This window comes from Taudactylus pleione, unplaced genomic scaffold (genome assembly GCF_031769625.1).
Source record: "Taudactylus pleione unplaced genomic scaffold, aTauple2 ptg000260l, whole genome shotgun sequence".
NCBI lineage: Eukaryota > Metazoa > Chordata > Amphibia > Anura > Myobatrachidae > Taudactylus > Taudactylus pleione.
In genome coordinates this window covers 1,156,797-1,180,901 of record NW_028284662.1, presented here as the reverse complement: position 1 = coordinate 1,180,901, position 24,105 = coordinate 1,156,797, and the positions used below count along the sequence as shown (strand labels likewise).

At 43.4% G+C, this 24,105-nt stretch overlaps 1 protein-coding gene across 1 annotated transcript in view; it reads right to left on the bottom strand.

Annotated features, from left to right (window-relative positions):
• Positions 1 to 316: 316 nt before the first annotated feature.
• NT5C1A (5'-nucleotidase, cytosolic IA) overlaps positions 317 to 24,105 on the bottom strand; it is a 71,050-nt gene continuing 47,261 nt past the window's right edge. Inside the window, exons 5-6 of the mRNA XM_088481030.1 lie at positions 18,744 to 18,928; positions 317 to 1,766 (exon numbers count right to left, since the gene is read on the bottom strand). Coding sequence (XP_088337156.1) covers positions 1,413 to 1,766; positions 18,744 to 18,928 — 539 coding nt within the window. The 3' untranslated portion in view covers positions 317 to 1,412. The remainder of the gene's footprint in view (positions 1,767 to 18,743; positions 18,929 to 24,105) is intronic.

Sequence of the window (24,105 nt, the reverse complement as noted above, 5' to 3'; positions counted from 1 at the left end):
TTGGGTCAGGATTCTCGGACAGTGTGACTGAAATGGGAATCTCCCCTGTTTCCTAATGGGCCAGTGTGACACCTCCCCAAAAATGACAGTGGGGGAACACGTGTCCCTCTTGTGCTCACATTCCCCCTGAATCCATCATGCTCTGAATGCCTGGAAGGATAGGGATCAGGTCTGGGTGGGTTGGACTCTGACTGGATCAGAGGAAAGTGGTTAGGGGGGCAGGCTGAAACAGCCAGAACATGCAGCTTGCTCCCCCCTTACTGATCATGGCCCAATAAGCCCCCCCCCTTCCCCCCCTCCCACAGAAAGAGGCAGAACCTTGGAGCAGTGTGGGCCATTGGGTAATTACCCAGCCCCCAGCAGGGCCAGTCCAACCCTGGAGTCAGGCTTAGTCTTTTATTAACCATTGTTATGATTTCACTGTAAATCTATGGGTAATAGATGACCTTGTAAAACATAATGGGACTGATGCAGAATTGGTAGTAAAGAAGAGTCCACAGAGAAAATACATACATTTGCCCACATGCAGGGTTTTACGCATCTCAAGATGCGACCACTCGAATGTGAATGTATTGCTTGCCTATTAGTCATTATGATCAGTGTGCATCTGCACCTACCTTATACTAGGTGCAAAACAGTATTTCTGCTTACATCAATTTTGTATAGCCTGCAGTTCTGCGGAAGCCTTTACCGAACTGTACCCACGTGAGAACGTGCTATTACAGTTTCGCCTCTTCGACTGTAAATATAGATGCGATCTAAATGCGTAGACTGTGCATCGCCTGTATTTGTGTTTGCTGAGTTCTGGAGCATGCACAGTGTGAAATCATGCATGATACACTCAGCAAACAGGTGAATGTTCCATTCCACATCAGCCCCAATGTGACTTTTGTTTTTGGTATCATTCTAAGGTCTTATGAAGATGGGATAAATAATATAGAAGGAATTGAGAATATAATAGTTATTACAATCAGTAGTGCAAATCAACACCTCCGCAAAGTATTACACTAAAGGGCAAAACACACCAACCCTGTTCTGACCTTATAGAAGGGTAAGATAAATAAAAACACATGCACAAATGCCAGCACGCATCATGGAAGCACAAACAATAACACACTGATGCAAGGTTACAGCCTCACACTCCTGTCAGCTGAAAGACCACTGGTCAGGAGACACAATAAAACCCAAAGGCATCTGCAGTTTGCTATGACAAGTGATACCGTTAGTTACATTGACAGATATAAATAACTTAAATTTTCATTTATTACATTCTTAAAATGAATTCAGATAGCAATGGAAGATGTGAGAGTCCTGTCCTTTACTTCTAAGTTGGCATGTGACTTTTGAACTGAAACTTAGAAATAATGATATTCCAGGTAGACAGGCTAACAAAACAGTATTGTATGTCAGTCTCACTTGGTGTTTTTAGGAGATATATGCTTGTGTTTTTGTGCCACACCATATGGAACATGTGCTGCAATTGTTCCCATCTCCTGAGCGCCTTCCACGTGGAACATCTGATCATCAAAGAATATATGAGGTCGGATTTTCTCCAATAGAGGTCCCTTTGGTGCTCCAGCCAAGAAAAGAGCCTCATCAGTTTCAAGGCCCCAGCTACGCAAGGTTTTTAATGCTCGTGCTCCTGAACTGGCTGCACTGCGAGCAGTAACCAAATATGTGCGTATTGGACAATTCATTCTCATTCCCTTATTGTAGAATTTCTTCTGTAATTTCCCTAGTGCTTCCAAGAAACATTTCAGAGGTCCCTGAAAGTAGAGAACAAAAAGAGATAAATGTTGGGATGACAATGTGAGTATATATAAGAAAATGATGTGGATATCTAAATGATAATGTTGTGAGAAATATTAGGGATTATTTCTTACAGGCAGAATTTGGAACGACAAGTATTTGTGAGTCTACCTTTAGAAAAATTTTTATAATGCAAAACGCGTGCAGGGGGGAGGACATGTCATCTGCAATTGTGACTCCATTAATATAATCCAGTTGAATGTAACACATGAATAATAATGGATCTTTGGAAATATAAAGCTAAGGGGTCTATTTACTAAGTAGTGTTAGGAGACAGAGTGAAAAGTGATAAGAAAGTGATAAGGTGCCAGCCAATCAGCTCCCAACTGGCATTTTTCAAACACAGCCTGTGAGATAACAGTTGGGAGCTGATTGGCTGGCACCTTATCACTTTCTTATCACTTTTCACTCTGTCTCCTAACACTGCTTAGTAAATAGACCCCTAAGTCTTCATGAGGGTTTTAGATATATAGATTAAGTGCTAATCGTCGTAATAGACACAGTGTAAATCTGATATTAGAGGGGAATGAATGGATGGAAAATCTGCTAAGAAGGATTTTGTAAGCATATGGGAATAGCCATAATATTTTAAACCACACTGAAAGAATGTATTAATGACAGAGAAAGTCTGTCATCCAAGTGGAGTAGTAGAATGAAGTGTGTGTGAAAATCTGCCACATTTGTATTAAGCAACAATTCGTACGGTGTTAATTGTATAGCAGAAACCCCTTAAAACTGTGTACTTACAACAAGAGGCCCAATTTAATGCTTTACTTATGCAGACTGCTGTAAAACATATAGTCCATAATAACTACAGGTTCTACCGACTGGGGAACAAGTCTGGTAGATTGCTTTCTTCCCTTTTCTGAGGGGATAGAAGGAAAAACCGTCATAGAGGCTACTGTTAATTAGGAAACACATATGAGCTTACATACAATGTTTGATAAATCCTGTGGAATTGCTCACTTCAGCGCACACCAGGGCCGTAACTAGGGTGGTGCGACCAGTGCCATGGCACAGGGCACCGCAGGGCCGGGGGTGCTATTTGGACCTGTTAATTTTCCTGTTTATTATCACTCTCACTTGTAGCTTCCTCTTCTTTTATCCCCAGCATCTCCTGGCCTCCCCTATCTCTTCCCTGACCCCATGAGACCATGGCCCTTTTTCAGGTACTCTATCTTATGCCCCTATTTACAAAATGGGAGGGGGGGGTGCCAATGTTCTCTCTGGCACAGGGCACCAAAAAGTCTAGTTATGGCTCTGGCGCACACTATGAGGCCTCAGCCTGCGTATGGTATCGCTGTGGATAATTTATGCACACCCCTGCAACGCCGTCCCAACGCACTGGCACGCCTGCGTTCACGAGCGGCTCTGAATCAGGCCCTAAGTGAACAGGTTGCGGCCCCCAGAGTAGGTATCTGAGAGAAGCGAGAAGACAGGGAACAGAACTAGGAATGTACTGGAGGAACAACTGGAGAGTATGAGTATCAGCTGATTAACGATAGGGACAACTCCGAAGATCCAGATACTGTTTCGTCATGAGTAGCTGTACTGGGAATCTAGACGATGAATAGCGATGGGTGACAGCTCCAGTCAAAATGAGGCATTCCCTGATGTCAGTGGTGAACTTCTATTAGAGCCGGAAGCTCACTTGGGTTTGCGGCAGACGAGACCCTACCATAAGGGTCTCATCGCAAGCCACGATGGTCGCAACCATCGCGAGCGGGTCTGAATCAGGGCCCAGGTGCGCTAATTAATAGAGTGGAAGACTCTTATAAATCCACAGTTGCTGACCCGAAAAAAACAGGAGATTTCTGCCTACATCCCCCAAAAAGATTACACAGAAAAAAAAAATGTTTAAAGAGTTTGCGCTGGGATTAAAACATATATCTTGATAAATATTTGAAACAGTACCAATGTGCTGATATAATTAGTTTAGTAATTTGCTAATATATATTGACAATTGACTGCAGTCAATAGATTAATACATCAATAAAATATGTGCACCATAGAAATTTGTTCACGAAGGAAGCTGGTCATAGGATGCAAGGATCAGCTGAGTGACCTTAAGACTACCATTGGAGGGAACCAGATCAGGTGACACAGACTAACATGGCTGCGCTCATGAACGCGATCGTGACATGGAGACGCAGTATGGACGTCCTAGCAGACCCTGGGGAAAATACTTAGTCCACCACTCACCCACCTGAGAGATCGAAGACGCCAATACATAGGTGAGAAGCAGCCAATTTCAGGCCGCAACCTGACAGTACTTCCTTCTTTTATGGTGGACCCCGGACACCTAGACAGCTTTTTAAGATATTTCCTATGGAAGGCACAAATGAGTTGTGGAGCATGGACATCAGAGGCCCTAATCCAAGAACGCTCCTCTGGACTGTAGCCTTTCCAGTCTATTAAGTACTGAAGGTGCCCTAGGTAAAGACGAGAATCTAAAATTTGCTTCACTTCATATTCGATTCCACGATGAGTATGAACTTGAGGAGTTTTAGGTGGAGAACGTTGGAATTGATTAAGAACCAAGGGACGAAGCAGTGAAACATGAAAAGAATTTGGAATTTTTAAATGAGAAGGAAGTTTCAATTTATAGGCTACAGGATTGATGACTCGCTAAACAGGATAAGGACCAATGAACCGAGGAGCTAGTTTCATACTGGGTATCTTCATCCTGAGATTTTTGGTAGAGAGCCAAACTTAAAAATATAAGCAGCCAAACGTTTCTGATCCGCGGATTTTTTATAACTGCTAGAAGCTTTCTTTAAAGAGGAGTGCACCTTTTTCCAAATACTAGAATAGGACTCTAGGAGACTTGAAACTGCGGGAACTTCGAGAGGTGGTAGCTCTTGAAGCTCTGGAATTTTAGGATGCCTACTGTACACTGTAAAAATTGTGTGGTATTTTGGCAATTTCCTGTTCCTGAAGCCGGACTTAACTACCCTTAGGTAGCTGATCATAGGATGCAAGGATCAGCTGAGTGATCATAAGACTACCATTGGAGGGAACCAGATCAGGTGACATAGACTAACATTGCTGCGCCCATGAACGTGATCGCGAGATTGAGATGCAGTATAGAAGTCCTAGCAGACCCTGGGGAAAATACCCTACCGCATGAGAGATCAAAGACGCCGTTGCATAAGTGAGAAGTGGCCGTTCCCAGGCCGCAACCTGACATTTTGGAATAGGGGGATTTACATATATAGGTTGCTTGAACGGGCCCTCTTTCACCCATACTCACCTGCTGAACTTTTGCATCTCCCGCAATCTGGCGTATCGTTAGCGATACTGTATAATGTTATGTTTTGTGATACATATCTTTCCTGGTTGGTGATTACTAAGTGTGACAACACAGAATTATGTGGATGGACATGTCTCTTCAGCAATTCACGAATATATGCATGCTTATGTTACTTTCTTTTTTACACTGCAATTTAGAGTATATAGAAATAATAAGGAGTATATAAAATTAGTTGTGTGAGTTGCAGAAGGCCGCATTTGTAGAATGGCCTCAGGCCTAGAGAGGATAAGGCCTACCCTTTTCTTTCTAAAGTAAACAAGTGTATGTCTGATGCAGCAGCCATCTTGTTTAATATTTTAGTTAAAGGTATGTTAAATGATGTATTAATAAGTATATAGAGATTAGTGTTTATTTCTATGCAGGTGTGATTAACTGTGGAGATATGTATAGGTTAAAACTGCTATAACCGTTGTTCTAGCAGTAAGAATTATGGGTTTAAAATGTATCAGTTTTTGATACGTGCAGAACAGATGACAGCCAGGGGTAAATTTACTAAGAATCGAGATAGGTCGAGATGACCATCTCGGGTGATTTATTGATTTTTTTCCTGCTTGCAAATTTACTAAAGGTAAAGTCGGGTGAGTTAGAGAAAGATTTCTCTCATCTCAATTGTAATACTCGGGTGAGATAGCAATCTCGAATCAAATCACAATCGGGCCAAATCGTATGTACTTTTCACCTAAAACATACATCTCTCAAATTTACCAAAAATCGGGATGACAAGCTAGGGTGAGATATGAGCAAACTCTCTGTCAAAATCACTTTTCAAACTCTCAACCCCCTGAGCTGCGAGATGGTTAGAAACATACAGAAATCATTGTGAGTTGTGTGTTTCTTTCTGTAAATGGTGAAAATAGGGATAATATGTTAAAAAAATGACGTGAGGTTCCCCCCCACGTGGAGGAGCCGCTCATTGGCTAAGCCCACGTAGGTTACAGCCAATGAGCAGCCGCTAATGTTAGCCGCCGCTGATTGGCCGACAGCCCGGGACTGAAGTGAACTCTTTCCCACGTGCTGACATAAGCGCAGTGTAACACCATGCAGAAGCATGTTGTTACACTGTATCCGGTGCACGTATTGGATTTCTGCGGAGAACATCGAGGGATATAAAGGTGAGTATTGGATCTTTTTTTACAGGTAATTCGATGGGATACTTTACGTTGACAAGGGGACATGAACATCTGGAAACAGGTGAGTACGTGTAAGTGTATTTAAGGATGCAATAAAGCTTTATTTTCGCTGTGTGTTTTGTGTTTTATTAACCATTTCTTTACAGGTGAACTACAGGTACCAGTAGGCCCTTAATGCCCCGCATGCTAGTACTTGTTGTTCTAAAAGTACCAACATGCGGGGGAGGCTTGCTGGGACCTGTAGTTCCACTGTAAAGACAATGATGAAAAATCTAATTTTTACACTACACCTTACACTATCAACCCGCCACCCATCACCAAGGGGTGGCGGGGATAGCCCCAGGCTAGCAGCCTAGGCCAGTGGTGCCCTGGAGTGGGTCACCCCTTTATTGGGGGGGGGGTCACCAACTCCCAGGGATCCCTGGCTTGGGCTGGCTAACAGTCAGGGCTGATGCTGCGGCTGGGGTGCCCGGTGAAAGGGCACCCCTGGCTGTGGCATCAGTCCCCCCATTAGAAAGGGTCCAGGGCTGGTTTTAAATATACAGGGGACCTCACGTCATTTTTTTTCTCCGTATATTTAAAACCAGCTCTGTCCCTGCTGCCTTGTGCTGGTTCTTACATTACAGTGGATACCTACACATTTTTTCCCTGTAATGTTAAGATCCAGGACAGGCTGGCAAGCCCAAGGCTGGTTAGTGTTTTGGGGGGGACCTCACGTCATTATTTAAAAAAATATATATATTTATCTATTTTTTACAAGGCTTAACACACAAGAAGCAAGCACATATCTCACTGATATGTGCTGGCTGCTAGCTCAGGAGCGATTTGCAGAAAGAAAACACCGCAATCTTGGGTGAGTAATCTCCTGCCTGTTTGTGGCTCTGGAAGCCGACCCCGGTGAGAGAATAGACTGACCTCCGGCGGTGGAATGCAGGGGTCGGCGATGGTGTCGGGGGAAAGGGGTGCATGGCCAGCTGATGTGGGCCACACCCCCCTAGTGATGCCACTGGGGAGGAGATGGGAGGGGGGCCCGCGGGACATGAGTACGCTCAGCCAGCAGCCCAGCAGAATCGCTGGCAGCAGCAGCGATGCGTGAGTCATCGCTGGCACTGCAGGCTTGCAGCAGACAGGGACAGTATAAGCAGACGGGGCTTCGGGCTTTCTGTACGGGGGTCGATCGCCCTTATCGCCCCCCCCCCCCTAGATCCACCACTAGCTGTAGGAGCTTCTGTAAGCCTATCGGAACAGCAACAATAATTAAAATCACACAGTAAGAACATTATTATGACAGGAAGAGCCTGTCAGAGAGTGTATAATGAGACAAGGCAACCAGTCCACGGGTCAGTATGAAGTACAATTTAGAACTCTTGCCTTCGAGCTAGGGTGGAATAATGAAACCCTGGTAGCTTCATTCATGCAGGGGCTTTCGGAGCAAATTAAAGATGTGTTGGCATCCAGAAAGCTACCAACGCCCTTGGACGAACCTTATGTATCTGGGTAGACCTCATAGAAAAAAAACACGAGAGAGGGAACAGTCATGGTGCTCCAGTTTCAAGCTTGCTCCTCGTTTCACGGCTCCTGAAGAGCCCATGCAGATCAGGAAGTCACATCTTCCTGCCGCAGAGCGGGAACGAGGGTTCAAGAACAAGCTGTGCCTGTAATGTGGCAAACCGGGTCACCTTCTAACTGATCGGGGGGTGGTCAGGTTAAGTGCATTTCAACACACCCCAAAAGTTGATGTGGCTCTACTTTTAGAAAAGGTCTCTGAACCTATTAAGGCCTTTTTAGATTCAGGTGACGACGGTAATTTCATCACAGACAAAAAAGTCCAGGAGTTGGCAATTACCTCTTCAGACTCCATTCTGTATCATCGGAGTGGTTGGGAATAAACTTCCAACAGCTACTATCGGCTCTAGGACTTCTGAAATTATCATGCAGATTGGTGCTCTTCACAGGGAATTAATTTCCTTCTTTATCCTCCCATCAGTCGAGAGTCTGGTCATCCTGGGGCTTCCATGGTTATGCAAGCACACTCCCACATTAGACTAGAAAGAACCCCAAATTTTGTCATGGGGGTCTCAGAGTCATCAGAGGTACTTGTCGACAATCCGACCATCACATCGTATCATCCAAAGTTCGACCATCTCCCCAGTTGTTTCTCTGCCTGCTCCATATCAATCCTTTCGGGATGTGTTCAGCAAGAAAGCCACTGAGACTCTGCCTCATCATCGGGAGTGGGACTGCGCTATAGATCTATTACTTTGGAAAATGCCTCCTCATGGAAGATTCTTCCCTCTCTTGCTTCCAGAAACCCAGGCTGTAGCTGAATACATCAAGGAGAATTTGGAATGCAGGTTTATAAGGGAATCTAAGTCTACTGCAGGAGCTGGTCTTTTCTTCATCAAAAAAGAAGGATGGAGGATTAAGACCTTTCATCGATTATTGGGGGTTGAACACTATCATCATCAAGGACTGCTATCCCCTATCTCTGATCTCAGAACTGTTCAATCGATTAAAATGGGCAAATATATTTTCCAAGCTAGATCTTCGTGGGGCCTATGATCTAATTAGAAAATGGTCAGGGGATGAGGGGAAGATGGCCTTTAACACTCGTGATGGCTACTACAAGTACCTGACCATGCCTTTTGGATTAAGCAATGCCCCTGCTGTTTTCCAAAGTACATGAATAACATCTTTCGGGACCTATTATATATGTATGTGATAGTGTATTTGGATGACATCCTGATATTTTCAGAGGATCTAGCAAATCATCACAAGCATGTATGTGAGGTGCTGTCTCAAATCCGGGATAACAAACTTCTGTAAGTTGGAGAAATGTTCCTTTGAGCAAAAAGAACTGTCATTCCTGGGATACATCATTTCAGGCTCTAGGCTTCAGATGGATTCCGAGAAGCTCACCGCCATTGTCAATTGGCCTCGTCCCATTGGGTCAGTTACCTGGTGGAGCAGAACCACCGATAAACATGGGTGCTTGGTTCACTTCTATATAAACTGCTTTAAAATTTGCCCTCCTGTCAATCAAAGTGTTTGGTCACGACACACCCCTGTCCGATCCTCTTGTTGGCTGTAGGCTTTAACATAATGACTACAGTTCCTGACACTTAATGGAATGGCATTGTAGCTCTGCATTCATTCCCTAACCTACAATTAAGTCATCTCAGTGGTAAGAATATAGAGTATTTTTTTACATTTGCCGCATTTCACTTTTACTAGACCTAATGCAATTAGGTCTGTGGTCTAGGGAGATATATTAATTTAAATGATTCAATATACTCTCTTAAATACAGGTGGTATGTTTTTGTACTGCTGAGCAGACACAAGTCTGTTCTACTGATGGATCTTGTGTGTTCTCGCACATAGATGAGTGCTCATGTCAAGGATAATGCAGTGTGCTACACTGAGTTGCATATCCACTGTTAGCTGAAGGGACATAAAAGGGTCATAACGTGGCTTTCATACATAGGCTAATTTTAGCTTGGAGTGTTGAAGGAATTACGGGCTACGCATAGTTGTGTATACACAGAGGTCCATCTGTTTTCACACGGAGGTCTTGCACCAGGAATAAATAGGACTTGTCCAAGTGCACAATGATAATAATGTCTGAGGAAACCAGATGTAAGTATAGGGCTGTTATACATACAAATGCCTCCATTTATTTCCCTATACTCAATCTGAAAGCAATTACAGCCAACTTGTGTGTAATTAATTATGCATCAGCCCCAAGGTGCACATTCACATGACTGATTTTCATGGGCCTTTTGGCTGCACTGGTGTGAAAGGGGTACAGAAATGATGCAGCTATTAACTCTCTTATGGTCCTATATGTGCATGCTCCTACACTAGGGTGCACAAGCATAGATATTGACAATAGCTTTTAAAACACCAATTTGTTGAACCAAATATTCATATTGGGCAATAGGTGTAAAAGCAGGGGCATATCTATAATGGGATAAGGGGGTGCAGTGCACATGGGCCCCTGGGTCCAGGGGGGGTCCACATCGCACACCCTGCACCCATACATTTCAATACTTACCTCTCCGAAGTCCCACGTCGGCTAAAGAGGAGCTACATTCCCGGTGATCTGTGCATGTGGAGTCTGCTTAGTGCCCGGAGTCTACGTAGGCTGTCAGTGTGCGGTGGCCGCAGGAGAGGGAGGAGGGTAACCCGGACAGGGAAGTGAACACCAGCCCCCTCCTCTCTTAATACGCCCCTGTGTAAAAGACAAGTAAACTAATATGACTGTAAAAGGATTCAGGTTGGCAGGTATGAATCAGCACCTCAGTGCTTAGCATTAGAACTTGCATATTCTTTTATTAAATGCACTTAAAATTTTAAAAATGCAGTTGCACTGACACAGACAGCCATGTTCAAATGGATAATCTGGACAACCGTTCAATGGTGCGACAGATGTTGCCTCTTAATATGCGCATCGGTGCATTAGCGCCACAGCCGGAAGGCGTCTCAGTAGGAAGACCATCTGCTGCGTCATTAGCATAAAGACACAGTTACGTGCACCTTTGTATAAGGCCCTATACATTTACTTATGCTTTGCTTGTAAGAGAGTTTACTAGTACATTTCTGCTCCTATGTTCTACCCTTAATCACCTTTCCAACCAAAGGACGCACAACCATTACCAGTTCTGGTACTTGTTGCAATATAATATTGATCAATTCAGTCACTCTTTGGCTCACGATATACTCCCTAATACATCCCTACCATGCAAGTTTAGCTTGGGACAAATGGGCAGTGTAATATACCCAAGATACAGGATCAGGAAAGGAAACGCACTCCACTGTCATTAGGCTCCCACTTATTAATGATCGCTATTGTAATGAGATCTGAGCATGACATTACCAACCATGATCGCATTGCAATATGCGATCATAGCGTCCGAATGTATTATCCGGCACATGCAGGGACATGGGCTCCGAGAGCTGCACATGCACGACTGCCATTGCCTCCACCGGCTAATTATGCATGGTGTAGCCCATAGGCTACAGAGGCTAATGCCATCTATAGATGCATCACATTCCGGATGTTGGTAAATTTGGCAGCAACGCATTGGGGGGACGGCTGCCTGCGGGAATGGAGGGATCACAGTAGGTATCGGAGATACCTGCTGCGCTCCCTATTTCATACATCCTGGGGATACTAAATACTTGTGGTTAACCCCCGAAAATGGGTGTTTTCAGGGATTATACCTCAAATATACATTGATAAATGGGCCCCTAGGACTTGAACACTTCTGAAGAAGTAGCCAGGACAGAGAAAGAAAAAGGAAGGGCTAAAAGGCGCCTCAATCCAGATATTGAGGTGGTTCTGTGTTTCACAAACGCAGTTTGGGAATGAAGAAAAGTTTGGCACACTAGTAAAGGTCTAAAAATGTATTAAAAATGAATTAAACTAGCATGGTAGTAACAACAGTATTATTTCATTATAGATGATACGGAACATATAAATAAAAATAAGAAAACACATAAAATACAGCCAAAGAAAATCCTGTTTAACTTTCCTGAGAACACTGGACTGCCTCTGCTCTCTTTTTCTGCTGGCTGCCTCGCCGTGTGATAGGGCTCTTCTGACCACCCGACCGGTCCTGCCTGCTGTTCTGCACTGTGGGCCTGATTCAGAGCCGGACGCTATTTGCGGACGGATATTTAAATTAAGCGCACGCTCTTTGCGGTCTGTTGACGCCTCTATGTCTGAACGAGCGAACTAAACATGCGCTCACTATTTTGTAAAGACGCCCCCTGGCCGGTCGCATCATACGTAATCTCCGCTATTTATTAGATTAATCGAGTACATCGAAAGGCGTATGAACTGCTCGCTATTCTTGCGGTAGCATTTTCCTACCGCAATCATGCGAGAAGTTCAGGCTAAAAGACAACCAAGTGACGTGGTCGATGACGCCGCTTTGTTAATTATGCACACCCTTAAAACGCCCGTTTTGACCGTTTGGCACGCCTGCGTTCGGATCTCCACTCCACGTTTTCAAGCACCTTCCCCTGTTACCACCCACAAACGCCTCATCCTGTCACTCATATTAGCAGGCATTCGCTATTTTGCGAGCACACGATTTCTGACCACACTGACTGGTTGGCGCATGCGCATTACAACCCATACGCATGCGCAGATGTGCGAACATCGCTCAGAACGAACGAATGGCCGCTTACGAGCAGCTCTGAATCAGGCCCTGTGGACTGCTCCTGCTCGCTGAGTGCTCTTCCATTACTAGACTCTGGCTTTGGATCCCTGCTTTGGTCTCCTGCCCGTCGTCATCTTAACTGCCCGGGGACACAGAGGCACCATCTTGGGTGTATTTTGCCTGCTATCCCGCTGGCTGTTTGAGCTGTTGACTGTTGTTGTCCTGGGGCTGTCTCCCCGCAGGTCCAGTGACACAATCACATTTTGGAAGCTGCTGTGTGGCTTGTTATTTTTCTGGCACTGCTACTTCTCCTATCTTCCCCCTCTGAACCTGGTTTTGCTGGACTCTCCTGGTTTTAATAGTGATAATGTACATGACTGCTACCTTCCTTGATGCTCTAGTCTCCTGTTCAGTGCTACTCTTTGGACTATTGCTTTCTTTCTAGGCTTTGGTTCTGTTGGATTGTACTGGACCAGTTTGAGGACATAAGATATTGTGCTTGTCCCTCCTGCTGTTTACCATGTAGCCCCAATCTCCTGTTCATGACACGGATTGTTTTTTTCGTGAATCCGGACCCTATGCATTTGACAGGGACCCTGGACGTGACAGAGACTCTGTGGATTCTGTGGTAAAAGTTGCTGAGCGGATGTAACTCCTGCTCATGTGTGGGACTGGGTACTAAAACTAGTACTGAGTATTGGCGGAGACTCAGACCAGAGGATATCGGTTGGGGACCGATGGTCTGTGGTTAGCGGTAGGAATTGATGGTCTGTGGTTATCGGTAGGGGCCGATGGTTTGTGCTTATCGGTAGGGACTGATGGTCTGTGGTTATCGGTATATGGTCTGTGGTTATCTGTAAGGACCGATGAGTTGTGATTATCGGAAAGGGCCGATGAGTTGTATTTATCAGTGAGGACTGATGAGTTGTGGCTATCGGTATGGACTGATGAGCGGTGGTTATCAGTATAGACCGATGAGCTGTGGTTATCTTTAAGGACCGATGAGCGATAGTTGTTGACAAGGACAGATGTGCTGTGATTATCAGTAAGGACCGATGAGCTGTGGTTATCGGTAAGGACCGATGAGCTGTGGTTATCGGTAAGGACCGATGAGCTGTCGTTATCGGTAAGGACCGATGAGCTGTCATTATCGGTAAGGACCAATGAGCTTTGGTTATTGGCCGGTACCAATGCACTATGGATATCGGCTGGAACCGATGAACTGCGGACATCAACTGGAACTGATGGACTGTAGGTATTGGCAGCACCGATGGAGCCAGAGGAGCAAGGTGAAATAGCACAGGAATCACTCTGAGGAATAAACACAGGAGCGCTCTCTGCTCACTCAGTTAGGCTGTGAATACAGTGGCACTGGCAACTTGAGACTTCCAGGGATGCTTCAGTGTCAGCTCCAGATTGGCGCCCAGTCTCCCGCATACATGAAGAACGTCGGACACGGAGCTTCAGAGAAGGTCCTACTTCCTATGGCAATGCAGCATACTGACCCCCATGCTGAGCCACCAGCCTGCGAGAGATCGCAGGCCAGTTAAAGAGACAGAGGCGAAGTGCACGGAGCGGTGAGTAGCGCAGACCCTGATTGGTCCGACCGCGGTTTGTGACAGTTCAGTGCTACCCTCTTGTTTTTTATTTTATTGCTGATACCTCTTGTTCCGGAGTTTTATTTTCTTACTGATACCTATCTACTGTTCCGGTTTCCTTCTGTTATGGCCAACCCTTCTCTGGGCACCATGGAATAAATTATCGCCTTGTGACGGCAGATCCCAGTGGCAAACGCAGGATTTCTAGAGGGGGTTTCCAAATTCTTAATTTTAAAGCAAGTGTGGCCAGTCCATGAAGAGGGCATAATTAGCACATAACCAGTTAAAGTATATGTCATACGAAGTATAGTGTATGAAATAATTCTGACACATACAGGACTAGCATGAGCTTAATGTTTTTATTTCAGATGTGGGCTACATTTCAAAACATTTGAGCAAGTTTGGGAGTGAGGGGGAGCAGCAAAAGAACCTAGCAGTGCCCTGGATAGTGTTATATTATACAGTATTAATAACTGACCCTATAGATGGTCTATATCAGTACACCCCTAACAGTGCATGTTTTCCATATCTCCTAGTTGGTGCACAGGTGTATTCATTACTGGCTCACACATTTTAAAAGATCAACAGGTAGTGCTAATTATTTCATCTGCGACACTGAGGGGATCGTAACAACATGCAACTTCTATATTATATGCTATTTCTATTGTGGCCATCATGGTGTGGGCTGGGGCGGGGGGTTTCCGGGCAACCGGAACCCCCCCTGCGTTTGCCTATGGATCCAGTGGTGGCCGTATATGCTGGCTTGTCTCTTATACGTCAAGATATGCGACTTACATGGGTTCGAATTGCTGAGTCTGAGCATTGTATTTCCATTCTTGTGACCCCCTTGGATTATCAGAGGATGGCACAGCAGCACAAACGAGTACGGAGACATCTGCTTGACAGCCGCTTTCATGTTTCCTGCTGTCTCATAATCATCTACGAATGGTTCTGAGGGACCGTAATTGATCCCTTGACTATTCCCGGGGGGTTGCATCCTGGCTTTGGCAGTGGGCCACGGACTGGATTGATCCCACTTGATTGCACTCGGTTCTCCTGGGTTATTACCTATATTTGATGTTGTCTGTCTGTCTTAATAATGCTTAAATATCCATGTATTTGATTATTGTTATCTTCTGTATTCGTCTTTTTCTTATCCATTAATATTTAAAAAGCTTTAGGGTTTATTTCTACTATTGAATTCTGTTTCAATGTTTCCACACTGTCATCTCCTAAATAAGAATGTATTTGTCCTCCGTTAGTACTTATTTGCCTCCAGGGCTTGCTCCGTTATACTATTACTTTAGTTTTTCTGCTTATTCTATGATTGTTTAGGCTTTATATTTGGTTAGGTAATTCTGTTTATTATTTTTAGGAGTCTCTTTGTTGCCTCTTAGATCCTGGGCTGGATACACCATGGCGTTAGGGTACAAGGGAATAGTTGCCTCTATGTTTTCTGTGTTGGGGGATGGAGTGGGGGATTCGGTAGTGTAGTTAGGGGGGTTCTTGCTTTGTTTAGCGATCCTGGTATGCCATGGGAGTATGCTCATGCAGGGTGAAAGGGGACTCTTAGAGGGTGGTTGTTCTTGTTATGTGTCAATGTCCATGTTTCAGAGATCATGACTGATACTTTGTTCATTTTATTTATATTACTTTGATATTTGTTTGTTACACGCCTGCTTTGAGTAGACCTGTTGGTATAAGAGTAACCTGGTTTGATGTTGAATCCGGGGTGTCCCCTATTTGGGCGATATATATTTTATACAGAGCACTAGTCTCCTAGTTCTGTGGGCCTAGATGGCGCCTCCAGGTTCCAGTTTGACTACTATTATGCCCTAAGGGGTGTTTTGTGCACTCGGACTCTATGGGGTATACTTACTACAGTGTGAGTTTTTAGAAGTGGAGTTGTTGCCCTTAGCAACCAATCACATTCTGCTTATCATTAAGATATTATCTAGAAGATATTAGCTAGAATCTGATTGGTTGCTATGGGCAAAAACTCCACTTCTAAAAACCCGCACTTTTGTAAATTTACCCCAATGTCTTATGTTGGCTACTACTTCTCTGCTTTTGTTTATTTGTAAATTAGTTTCCCTGGTATAATTTTTTCCTTACTGTTCCTTCATATTTGGTAATTGAAAGCCAGGCCAGATATCAAGTCCCTGTTAATAGCCTTGCCACTAACTTGTGTTGTGTTTAATATCCTATATATTGGATTTCTCACATTTATTTCCTTTTTATTTTGCTGTCTTTACAGATATAGTAATGTTCAAAATGAATTTGAGCAGATGAATGCGCTGTCTTGTAATATAGCTATAATTAATGGATCTGAAGTGTGCAACCATTACAAAGAGATTATTAATTAATTGTATTGTGTCTGCAGAACAAGTTGAAAGTTAACTCCTGTGCAGAAAAGGTAAGTACCATAACTATAGGTATATTAGTAGGCTCCTTGGAGCATTGGTATCTCCGATACGTAGTGTTAGTGCAGCCTTGGTGTGCATATGCAGCATATGTAATGTAGAGCTCAACACAAGTGCAAATCAAAATCTGTGCAGTGTTTGGTGGTATAACTCAGAGTTGATGTCACTAGGAAAACTCAGACAGCATCTGCTCTTGAGGTGTGAGCAAATGGTACAGGGTAGAGTGTGTTAATTGTATTAGTCTGATACAATATTATTATACGGCCTGAAAACTCATCTTAATGCGAACTCTACTTAACCGCTATCACTCTTTACTTATCTTATAGTCTTTCCATTCTATAGGGTAGTCAGTCTGTATTTGAGACTCTCTTATCCACCATCCACTACTATATTAACACATGGTGGATAGCAGAAGCCACAATACACACACTACAATCCTTTCCTAAATCTTTTTATGTACAATAGTTTCTCATCCCGTTCAATGCCCCAGAGGCAAAGCAGAAACTAAAGGGCACAAATTCACATTTCATAGCTACCTTTAATTCATGCCAACATGCCATAGGTGCCACATGACTGACATTACCTTTTAAAGCTTCAGTATTGGAGTTGTTGACGTATACAATTATTGTACAATTCTTAAAGTGTACAATTTACACAGTATACTTTTATGTGCAACTTTGTAATTGTGGTGTGCTATTTTAACTATAAATGTTGTGTCACTGTCATTTTGTATGTTCATTTCTCTTGTTTATATTTCACCACTCCCCACTATGTAGGGGAGTGATACAATTGAACACCACCCTATATGTCTATGTTCCTCGCACTAATGTGTTAATTGTATGTATATGATAAGTTATTATACAGCCTGATACATTTTTAAGACATATCTAATAAAAGTTATATTTTACTTACTATTCTCATTAATAAATACCCAAACAGTGATCTCAACCCCCTCAACTTTTATATGAAAAGCAGAGATCAACATAAAAATTCATCTATGTCTGAAATGCGCTGTTATGGGGTACAACAGGAACACATGATTGAGTTATGTCTTCTGGGTGTTGATTTTTGGACAAATGTATGTTCTTTTATAGCAGAAGTACTGCTGCCTCCCCCTTGTCTTTTGTGACTAATAGAGGATATGGTTCCAAATAAAAAGGATTATGGTTCTGATTCACTACGGAACGCAACAGCAAATACAATAGCGATTACGCACGCAGTTCAACTGCGATAGTATGCTAAACCATTGCGATCGCAATGGCGCCGCAGCACTACATAATGGCTGGTTTGCGATGCATACACATGCGCAGTACTCAACAATCGGCCGATTGTTCCATGCTGAATCAGGCCCTATATCTTTATTAATCTATTATTATAAATTATTGGTAAGAAATTAAGTAACAGAGAAGTAACTATCCTATAATCTTAAAGCAATTTCAAAGATTGCTTAATGAGACACTTTTAATGAATAAATCCCCATATTCTGTAGAAATTCACCAAAATGCGGTCTGGCTGGATAAATAAACCAAGAATTAGAGCTCCTGACCTGTAAAATGTAATGGATTTTTAACAACCTGGTCATGAGTTGAGGATATGTCAAAGGATGGTCCATGGTGGGAGCAACAAAGTGAACAATTTTATTCCTATTTTTTCTTCTTCCTTTCTTTAGATTTGCCTCTCTCTATCTAGTATGATTGGCTATTATTTGCTTTATACTACACCTTTATCTTGCTTGATATTCACCGAAACAGAACAATTACTTATTATCCCCATTTATTCCCCAATAATGCACTTTTAATGGTGATTTCAGATAACTTGCATTGTTGAGGTTAATTTAGAAAGTGCATGAATTATAGGTACCTTAAAAAATCTACACTGGGTCTATTTTGATTATCTTTATTTTTTACTATAGAAATAATTGTCACACATTGCAGCCATCTAAGTAACTACTTACCTATTATTTTAGCTTTTTTTATTCTTGTACAAATAGTCAGAGCTGTGTAAATATTTAGGATTTACTGTTCATCACAAACAAAACTCTGGAATGTATAGTAAACGGTGAAGTGAAATCGACATAATAATTGTGTATGGCTGTCCTGTCTCCTCAATGGGAAAGGGTCAGGATGGAGACACGACAGGGCAAAGAGGACATCAGGGAGCGGGCAGGGCCTGTCAGAAAGGGGGAGGAGCCTAGCACAGGGGTGGGACAGACACTGAGGTGACCCCACATATGCCGGGTGCGGTAAACTAGTATATTTATATAAATAAGAACCAGAAGCAGGTGGACATACAGCATCGCATACCTGTGCCAGTGGCTTGTTCTCATAAGCCTTCTCATGCTCAAAGAACATGTCCAAGCCATGCTCCTTCACTATTTGTTCTGACTCATCAGAGAACAGAACTGCATCTCCATCAAAAGCCACTCGCAGCTTATCCTCATTAATGGACACATTATGGCTTGGGTTGAAAATCGTGGCAGCAGCAATTCCTGAGTGAAAATACATAATAAGTTTAATATATGTTACATTGTTCTAGAAAACATGCATATTGTCAATCATATAATAATGTGACCGAATAATTACCTATTATCAGATATGGGGAAATATGAGAACATTAGTGACTTCTTTATATCAAGTTTTATATTCACTGAGTTAGTCATTTGGTGGTGGTGCCGGGGCAGGATGGAGATAATAAAATAATATTTCAATATACAGTAAAACTCAGAATCTGTTCACACAGTAGTCTTCTAAGCAGTGTAATGACAGTGTGACTGGATGGGCAATTTATAATTGTCTTAAGCCATGTAGAGTTTTAATTATGATCTAACTCAGTGGTTCCCAAACTCGGTCCACAAGACACCCTAATAGTCCAGGTTTTCAGGATATCCATGGTGGTGAGGCTGAGGTCACGGTATGGGACCAAAGGGGCAAGAACGGGTTCCTTACTAGGGAGGAGAAGAGTGAGTGGGAGCACTGTCCGGGCTATTTCCATCCCCCGCATCTGATTACACATGGACACACTCTCTTTCATCTGGTAGGAATCCTTTGCAGCCGGTTGTGGCTATTTGTTGTATTTTATTGTTTTAATGTTTTTTTTATGCCTGTCATAAATACTGAATTACACTATTGAGCGTTGTATGTTTTCTGGGTCCGCATTCTGGTCTGAGGATATTAATATAGAAGAACATAACTGTGCAGTTAAGACTGGGTCCAATGTATTAAAGATACCATTAAGGGCTTTCTATTACTTCATATTGATGTAAGTGCAACCACCTGGGTGTATATTATCTACGCACTTTATGGTGATAGATTCCTCTCTACATCATCCCGTAATAATATCTTATTTGGAGCACCAGGGATAGAAGTTATCTGTTCCTGAGACTTTATTATGCTATGTTTTATTATTTGTCTTTTGCATGACTGTGGACCTTTGATGCAAGCCAAGAATATCCATATTTGAAAGACCGTACAGCGTTTAAGAAATGTATAATTGTGCATAAGGTTTATATCTCTAGCGCCTGTTTCTGGAAACTTTTTTTGTATTACATTGTTGTTATGTATTTTTAGGTGACATATTTTGGTGACTTAAGTGCCTATGTATCAAGTATTTTTTATTTTCATAAAGTTATGTAGAAACTGCAGTTTCAGTTTCTGCATAATTTTAAGAATTGTTGCTATTTACTAATAGCGCAATGCAGGAGATTTCCGACATTTCCGACAGAGTGCTAATTAGCACGCATTCTGTATGACTTACAGAGGAAGAAATCCTGATCGTCCTAAAGGTAAGTATAACTAACCTAATTTCCCCCCTTAACCCTAACCCTCCTTTAGGGTGCCTAACCCTAACCTCCCCCCTGTGCCTAACCCTAATCCCCACTCTAAGTGCCTAAACCTAACCCCTCCCTTCCCCGCCGCCTAAACCTAAGTCCCCCCGGGGGAGGTGCCTAACCCTAACCTCCCCCCGGGGGTGCCTAACGCTAACCCCCCCTTCCCCTAGCCGGTCTCCCGGCGTCGGTAAAATGACAGGTGTCTAGATTTAGATGCCTGGATTTAGTAGTCTGGAAGCCGGCGGTCAGCATTGCGTCCGCCAGCTTTCCGTACGTATACGATTAGCACTGCAGATCACAGTCCCCATTATTATCAATGGGGACTACGATCATAGGCAAAACTGAGGGGTGGTCTGGGGGTGCACTGAAGGCCACCCATTAGCCTTCAGCCGCCCATTCACCGCTGCTGTAAACCCGTGTCTGCCAGCCAGGAAAGATCTTTCTGAGTAGCAGGGGCTAACAGAAAATGGCTGCCCCATAGAAGACTACTTAAGGTTTGCCACCGTCAACCAATGGGGAGTCAGGGTTTCTTTTCCCAGGAACCCAAGGGTCTGGAGAGAGGAAAAATGGGACGGGGCTTATCGGAGGAAAGAAGATGAATAGGTGAGTAAGGGGTTATACTAGGGGTGGACATCGGAAGCCCGACATCGAATGGTTCCTGAGCTTCCGACATCAAATCAAGCAATGCGATGGTAACTAGCCATCGCATCCCAACCATGCAATAGTATAACCATCGCAATGGTTATACTTGCGCATGGAAAGGGGTGGAGCCTGTGGGAAAGGAGTGGAGCCTCATGGTTCTCCCCTCCCATGTCACTGTGTGGGGGCATGCCCAGCACTCTCCCCGAGATGCTGGGCTGCCCCCGGGCTCACCCTACACTGAGAATAGATTCTATTCTCTTGCTGCTCAGGCGCTGCTCTGCATAGCAGAGTAGCAGTATGTGCTCACCCCCTACAGCCAACCATCGGATGGGCATCGGAAAGCTGCATCCAATGGCTGGCAACCATGACATTTTTTGTATTCGATGGAAAAAGTACTTCCGTCGAATTGAAAACATCGATGGTTGCTAATCATCGGCCTCTGATGTCCATCGCAAGGCTATACTGTGGCTGGCATAATGTGAATAAGGGGCATTACTGTGTCATAATGTGGATGAGGCACTACTGTGTGACAAACTAAATAAGGGGTACTACTGTGTGGCATAGCATAGCTACGCCTATTTTTTGGGTGCGCGAAGGTGAAATAAGTTCTGGTGAGGAGTTGAAACTGGGACCACCAATTACCAAATGTCTACTTTCGCCTATGACTGCGATCTTACCCCTATGTACCAAACTGCAGAACGCAATGCTTTTGAAGTTTGGTCCCATTAATTTAAAACCATCTTTAGATGGTGTAAACCGCTTTAAGCCTATAGAGGCTTACGAACAGGAGAGAAATCTTCTGACCTCAGCCTCCAGCCGACAGGGCAGAAACTGACACTGTGCGCATGCGCAGTGTCAGCTTCTCCTGTAGGGATGTCTTTCAGAAATGTGAAATAACTCTACATAATGCTACGGATGAGATGGGTACGGGATGCCGGCGCTCCGGATCCCGGCGGTCAGAATCCCGACGCCGGCACCCCGACAGGGTTAGGATACCCACACCTGTTAGTATGTGTCCTAACCCTCCCTGTCTCCCTACCCAAACTCTAACCCTCCCTCCTCGATGCCTGAACCTAACCTCACCCCTAGTGCCTGAACATATCCTCCCCCTCCCCACACCCTAAACCTAACCCACCCCCCTTAGTGCCTAACCCTAACGCTAACCCTCCTCCTAACCCCACTACCTACCTTCGGGATTCCGGCAGTCAGGATGCCGGCTCCGGGATTCTGACAAGTGTCGGGATTCCGGCGCCGACATTCTACATATAAAACTTGCAGGGACAGCTGTTACCGCAACCGCTGTCCCTGCGAGTTTCCCTTGATACATAGCGGGGATATTTTCAATAAAAATGTTAATATTTGCGGGGATACGGTACCTTAATAATCATGGCAGTTCCGCGATTATCAGTACATAGTCCCCTAATATATATACATGTTTGATTTTTAGGCTCTTATACAGTATGTCCTTCAAAGGATTTTTGACAGTCATTCTTGAGATAGTTAGGAAAAATGCTCATTTATTTCCTTCTAAAAAGCAATTTTGCTCGGTGTTGTCTACTAACAGCAGAGATCAGTGTCATGTTCAATGATATACACATGCACCCTTACAGCTTGCTGATTTTGGACTTCATTCTTGGCAAGATGTCAACAACAACGGCAAGAGGTCAAAATACTACATAAGTAACACTATACTTAGCATTTACTTTCACACTAGGATGTCCTTTCATTATGTTTGTAATAGAACCAGCTGTTGGATTGAAAGATATGAGTTAATTAATTAATGTTTATGAGAGTAATTACAGTATATTTACAAATATATAGTCTTGGTTGTGTTAGTTAAGTTTAGTCTAAGGGAAAGCAGAGGACTTTTTTTGCCCAGGAATGACAAAATCTTGACTGCATGAGAGAAAGCTCCTTAAGTAAACTTTGAATTTCCGATGAATCAGTTATTACTGTTTAGCTCTTAGTATGAAAACCAATATGGCTTATAAGCTGCCTCAATTTGACAAACCAAGAACACTAATCACATGATTTCAGGGAAAAACATGCTGTGACTGACATTTGTTGGTTGTAATTTAATGACTGGGAACCATTTCATCAGTGTTTCCACATTCAGAGGAAACCCCACAAATGACTTGCCATGTTCCCCTGTCTGTTCGCAGTTTGAGCTCTTGGATCTGTACAGAACCAGGTAAGCTGTCCTACAGTACTTTAAGTGTAAGGGCAAGCATTATGCTGTAATATGAGCGTAGATTTCACAAACATATTAATTATATCTAAGCTAACATTGCTGCATATTCAAGACATCTGGCTTTTATAAAAGAAATAAAACATTGTGGCTTTGCTGGTAAAAATAAATAAATAAATAAATAAATAACAATAAGAAACAAACCCACATATAAACATTAGTTTAGAACACAACCCTATAAATATTAATTGTTGCAGACTATGGGCCATATTCAATTAGGGAGCGAAAAGTCTGTGCTGGACTTTTCGCTCCACATCGGAGCTTTTCTGCGGATAAAGTATCGGGCACGTGCCCGCTTTATCCCCGTATTCAATTTGGAGCTGGCGAAAACAGGAGCCTACGGAAAGGTAAGTATTGGGAAAAATAGGGGAATTTTCGAGAATTCATCCTGGGACCCCCCTAATGATGTCCTGACATGGGGAATCACTGTGGATAACCCCGTTTTTCCCTCCTGAAGGTAATTAGGGTTTTTAAATAGCCTCGGCAGGTGTTTTTTTGCAGCTATGAAGAAGTGATGAAGAATAGCACTTCGATTTTTTTTGTAAAAATTAGTTATTCCTATCAAATTTGCCTAACCCTAACCCTCTCCCCTAGGGGTGCCTAACCCTAACCTCCCCCCAAAACCTAACTCTAACCCTGCTATGCTCCCCCGCTATGCGCCTCGGACTTACCTAGTTCGGCCTGGCGTCCTTCGGCGTTACGGAGTCGGGATTAAGATAGGCATTGGTACAATCACTTGTTCCGTCCTTCATTAATCTTAATCCATATTTCATTAAATCTTCTAGTGTGTACCGGCAATCTTGCATGGTCCGGGGCGAAGGGTAATCGCCACGACCAATGGCAAGATTGTTGGGTCTTTTAATGTTTACCTGGCCTTAGAATTACTCTTAAATGCCTTTGTGCTTTTTCTATAAGAAAAGATTTAGAGAGTTATACCTGTAAATCGTGC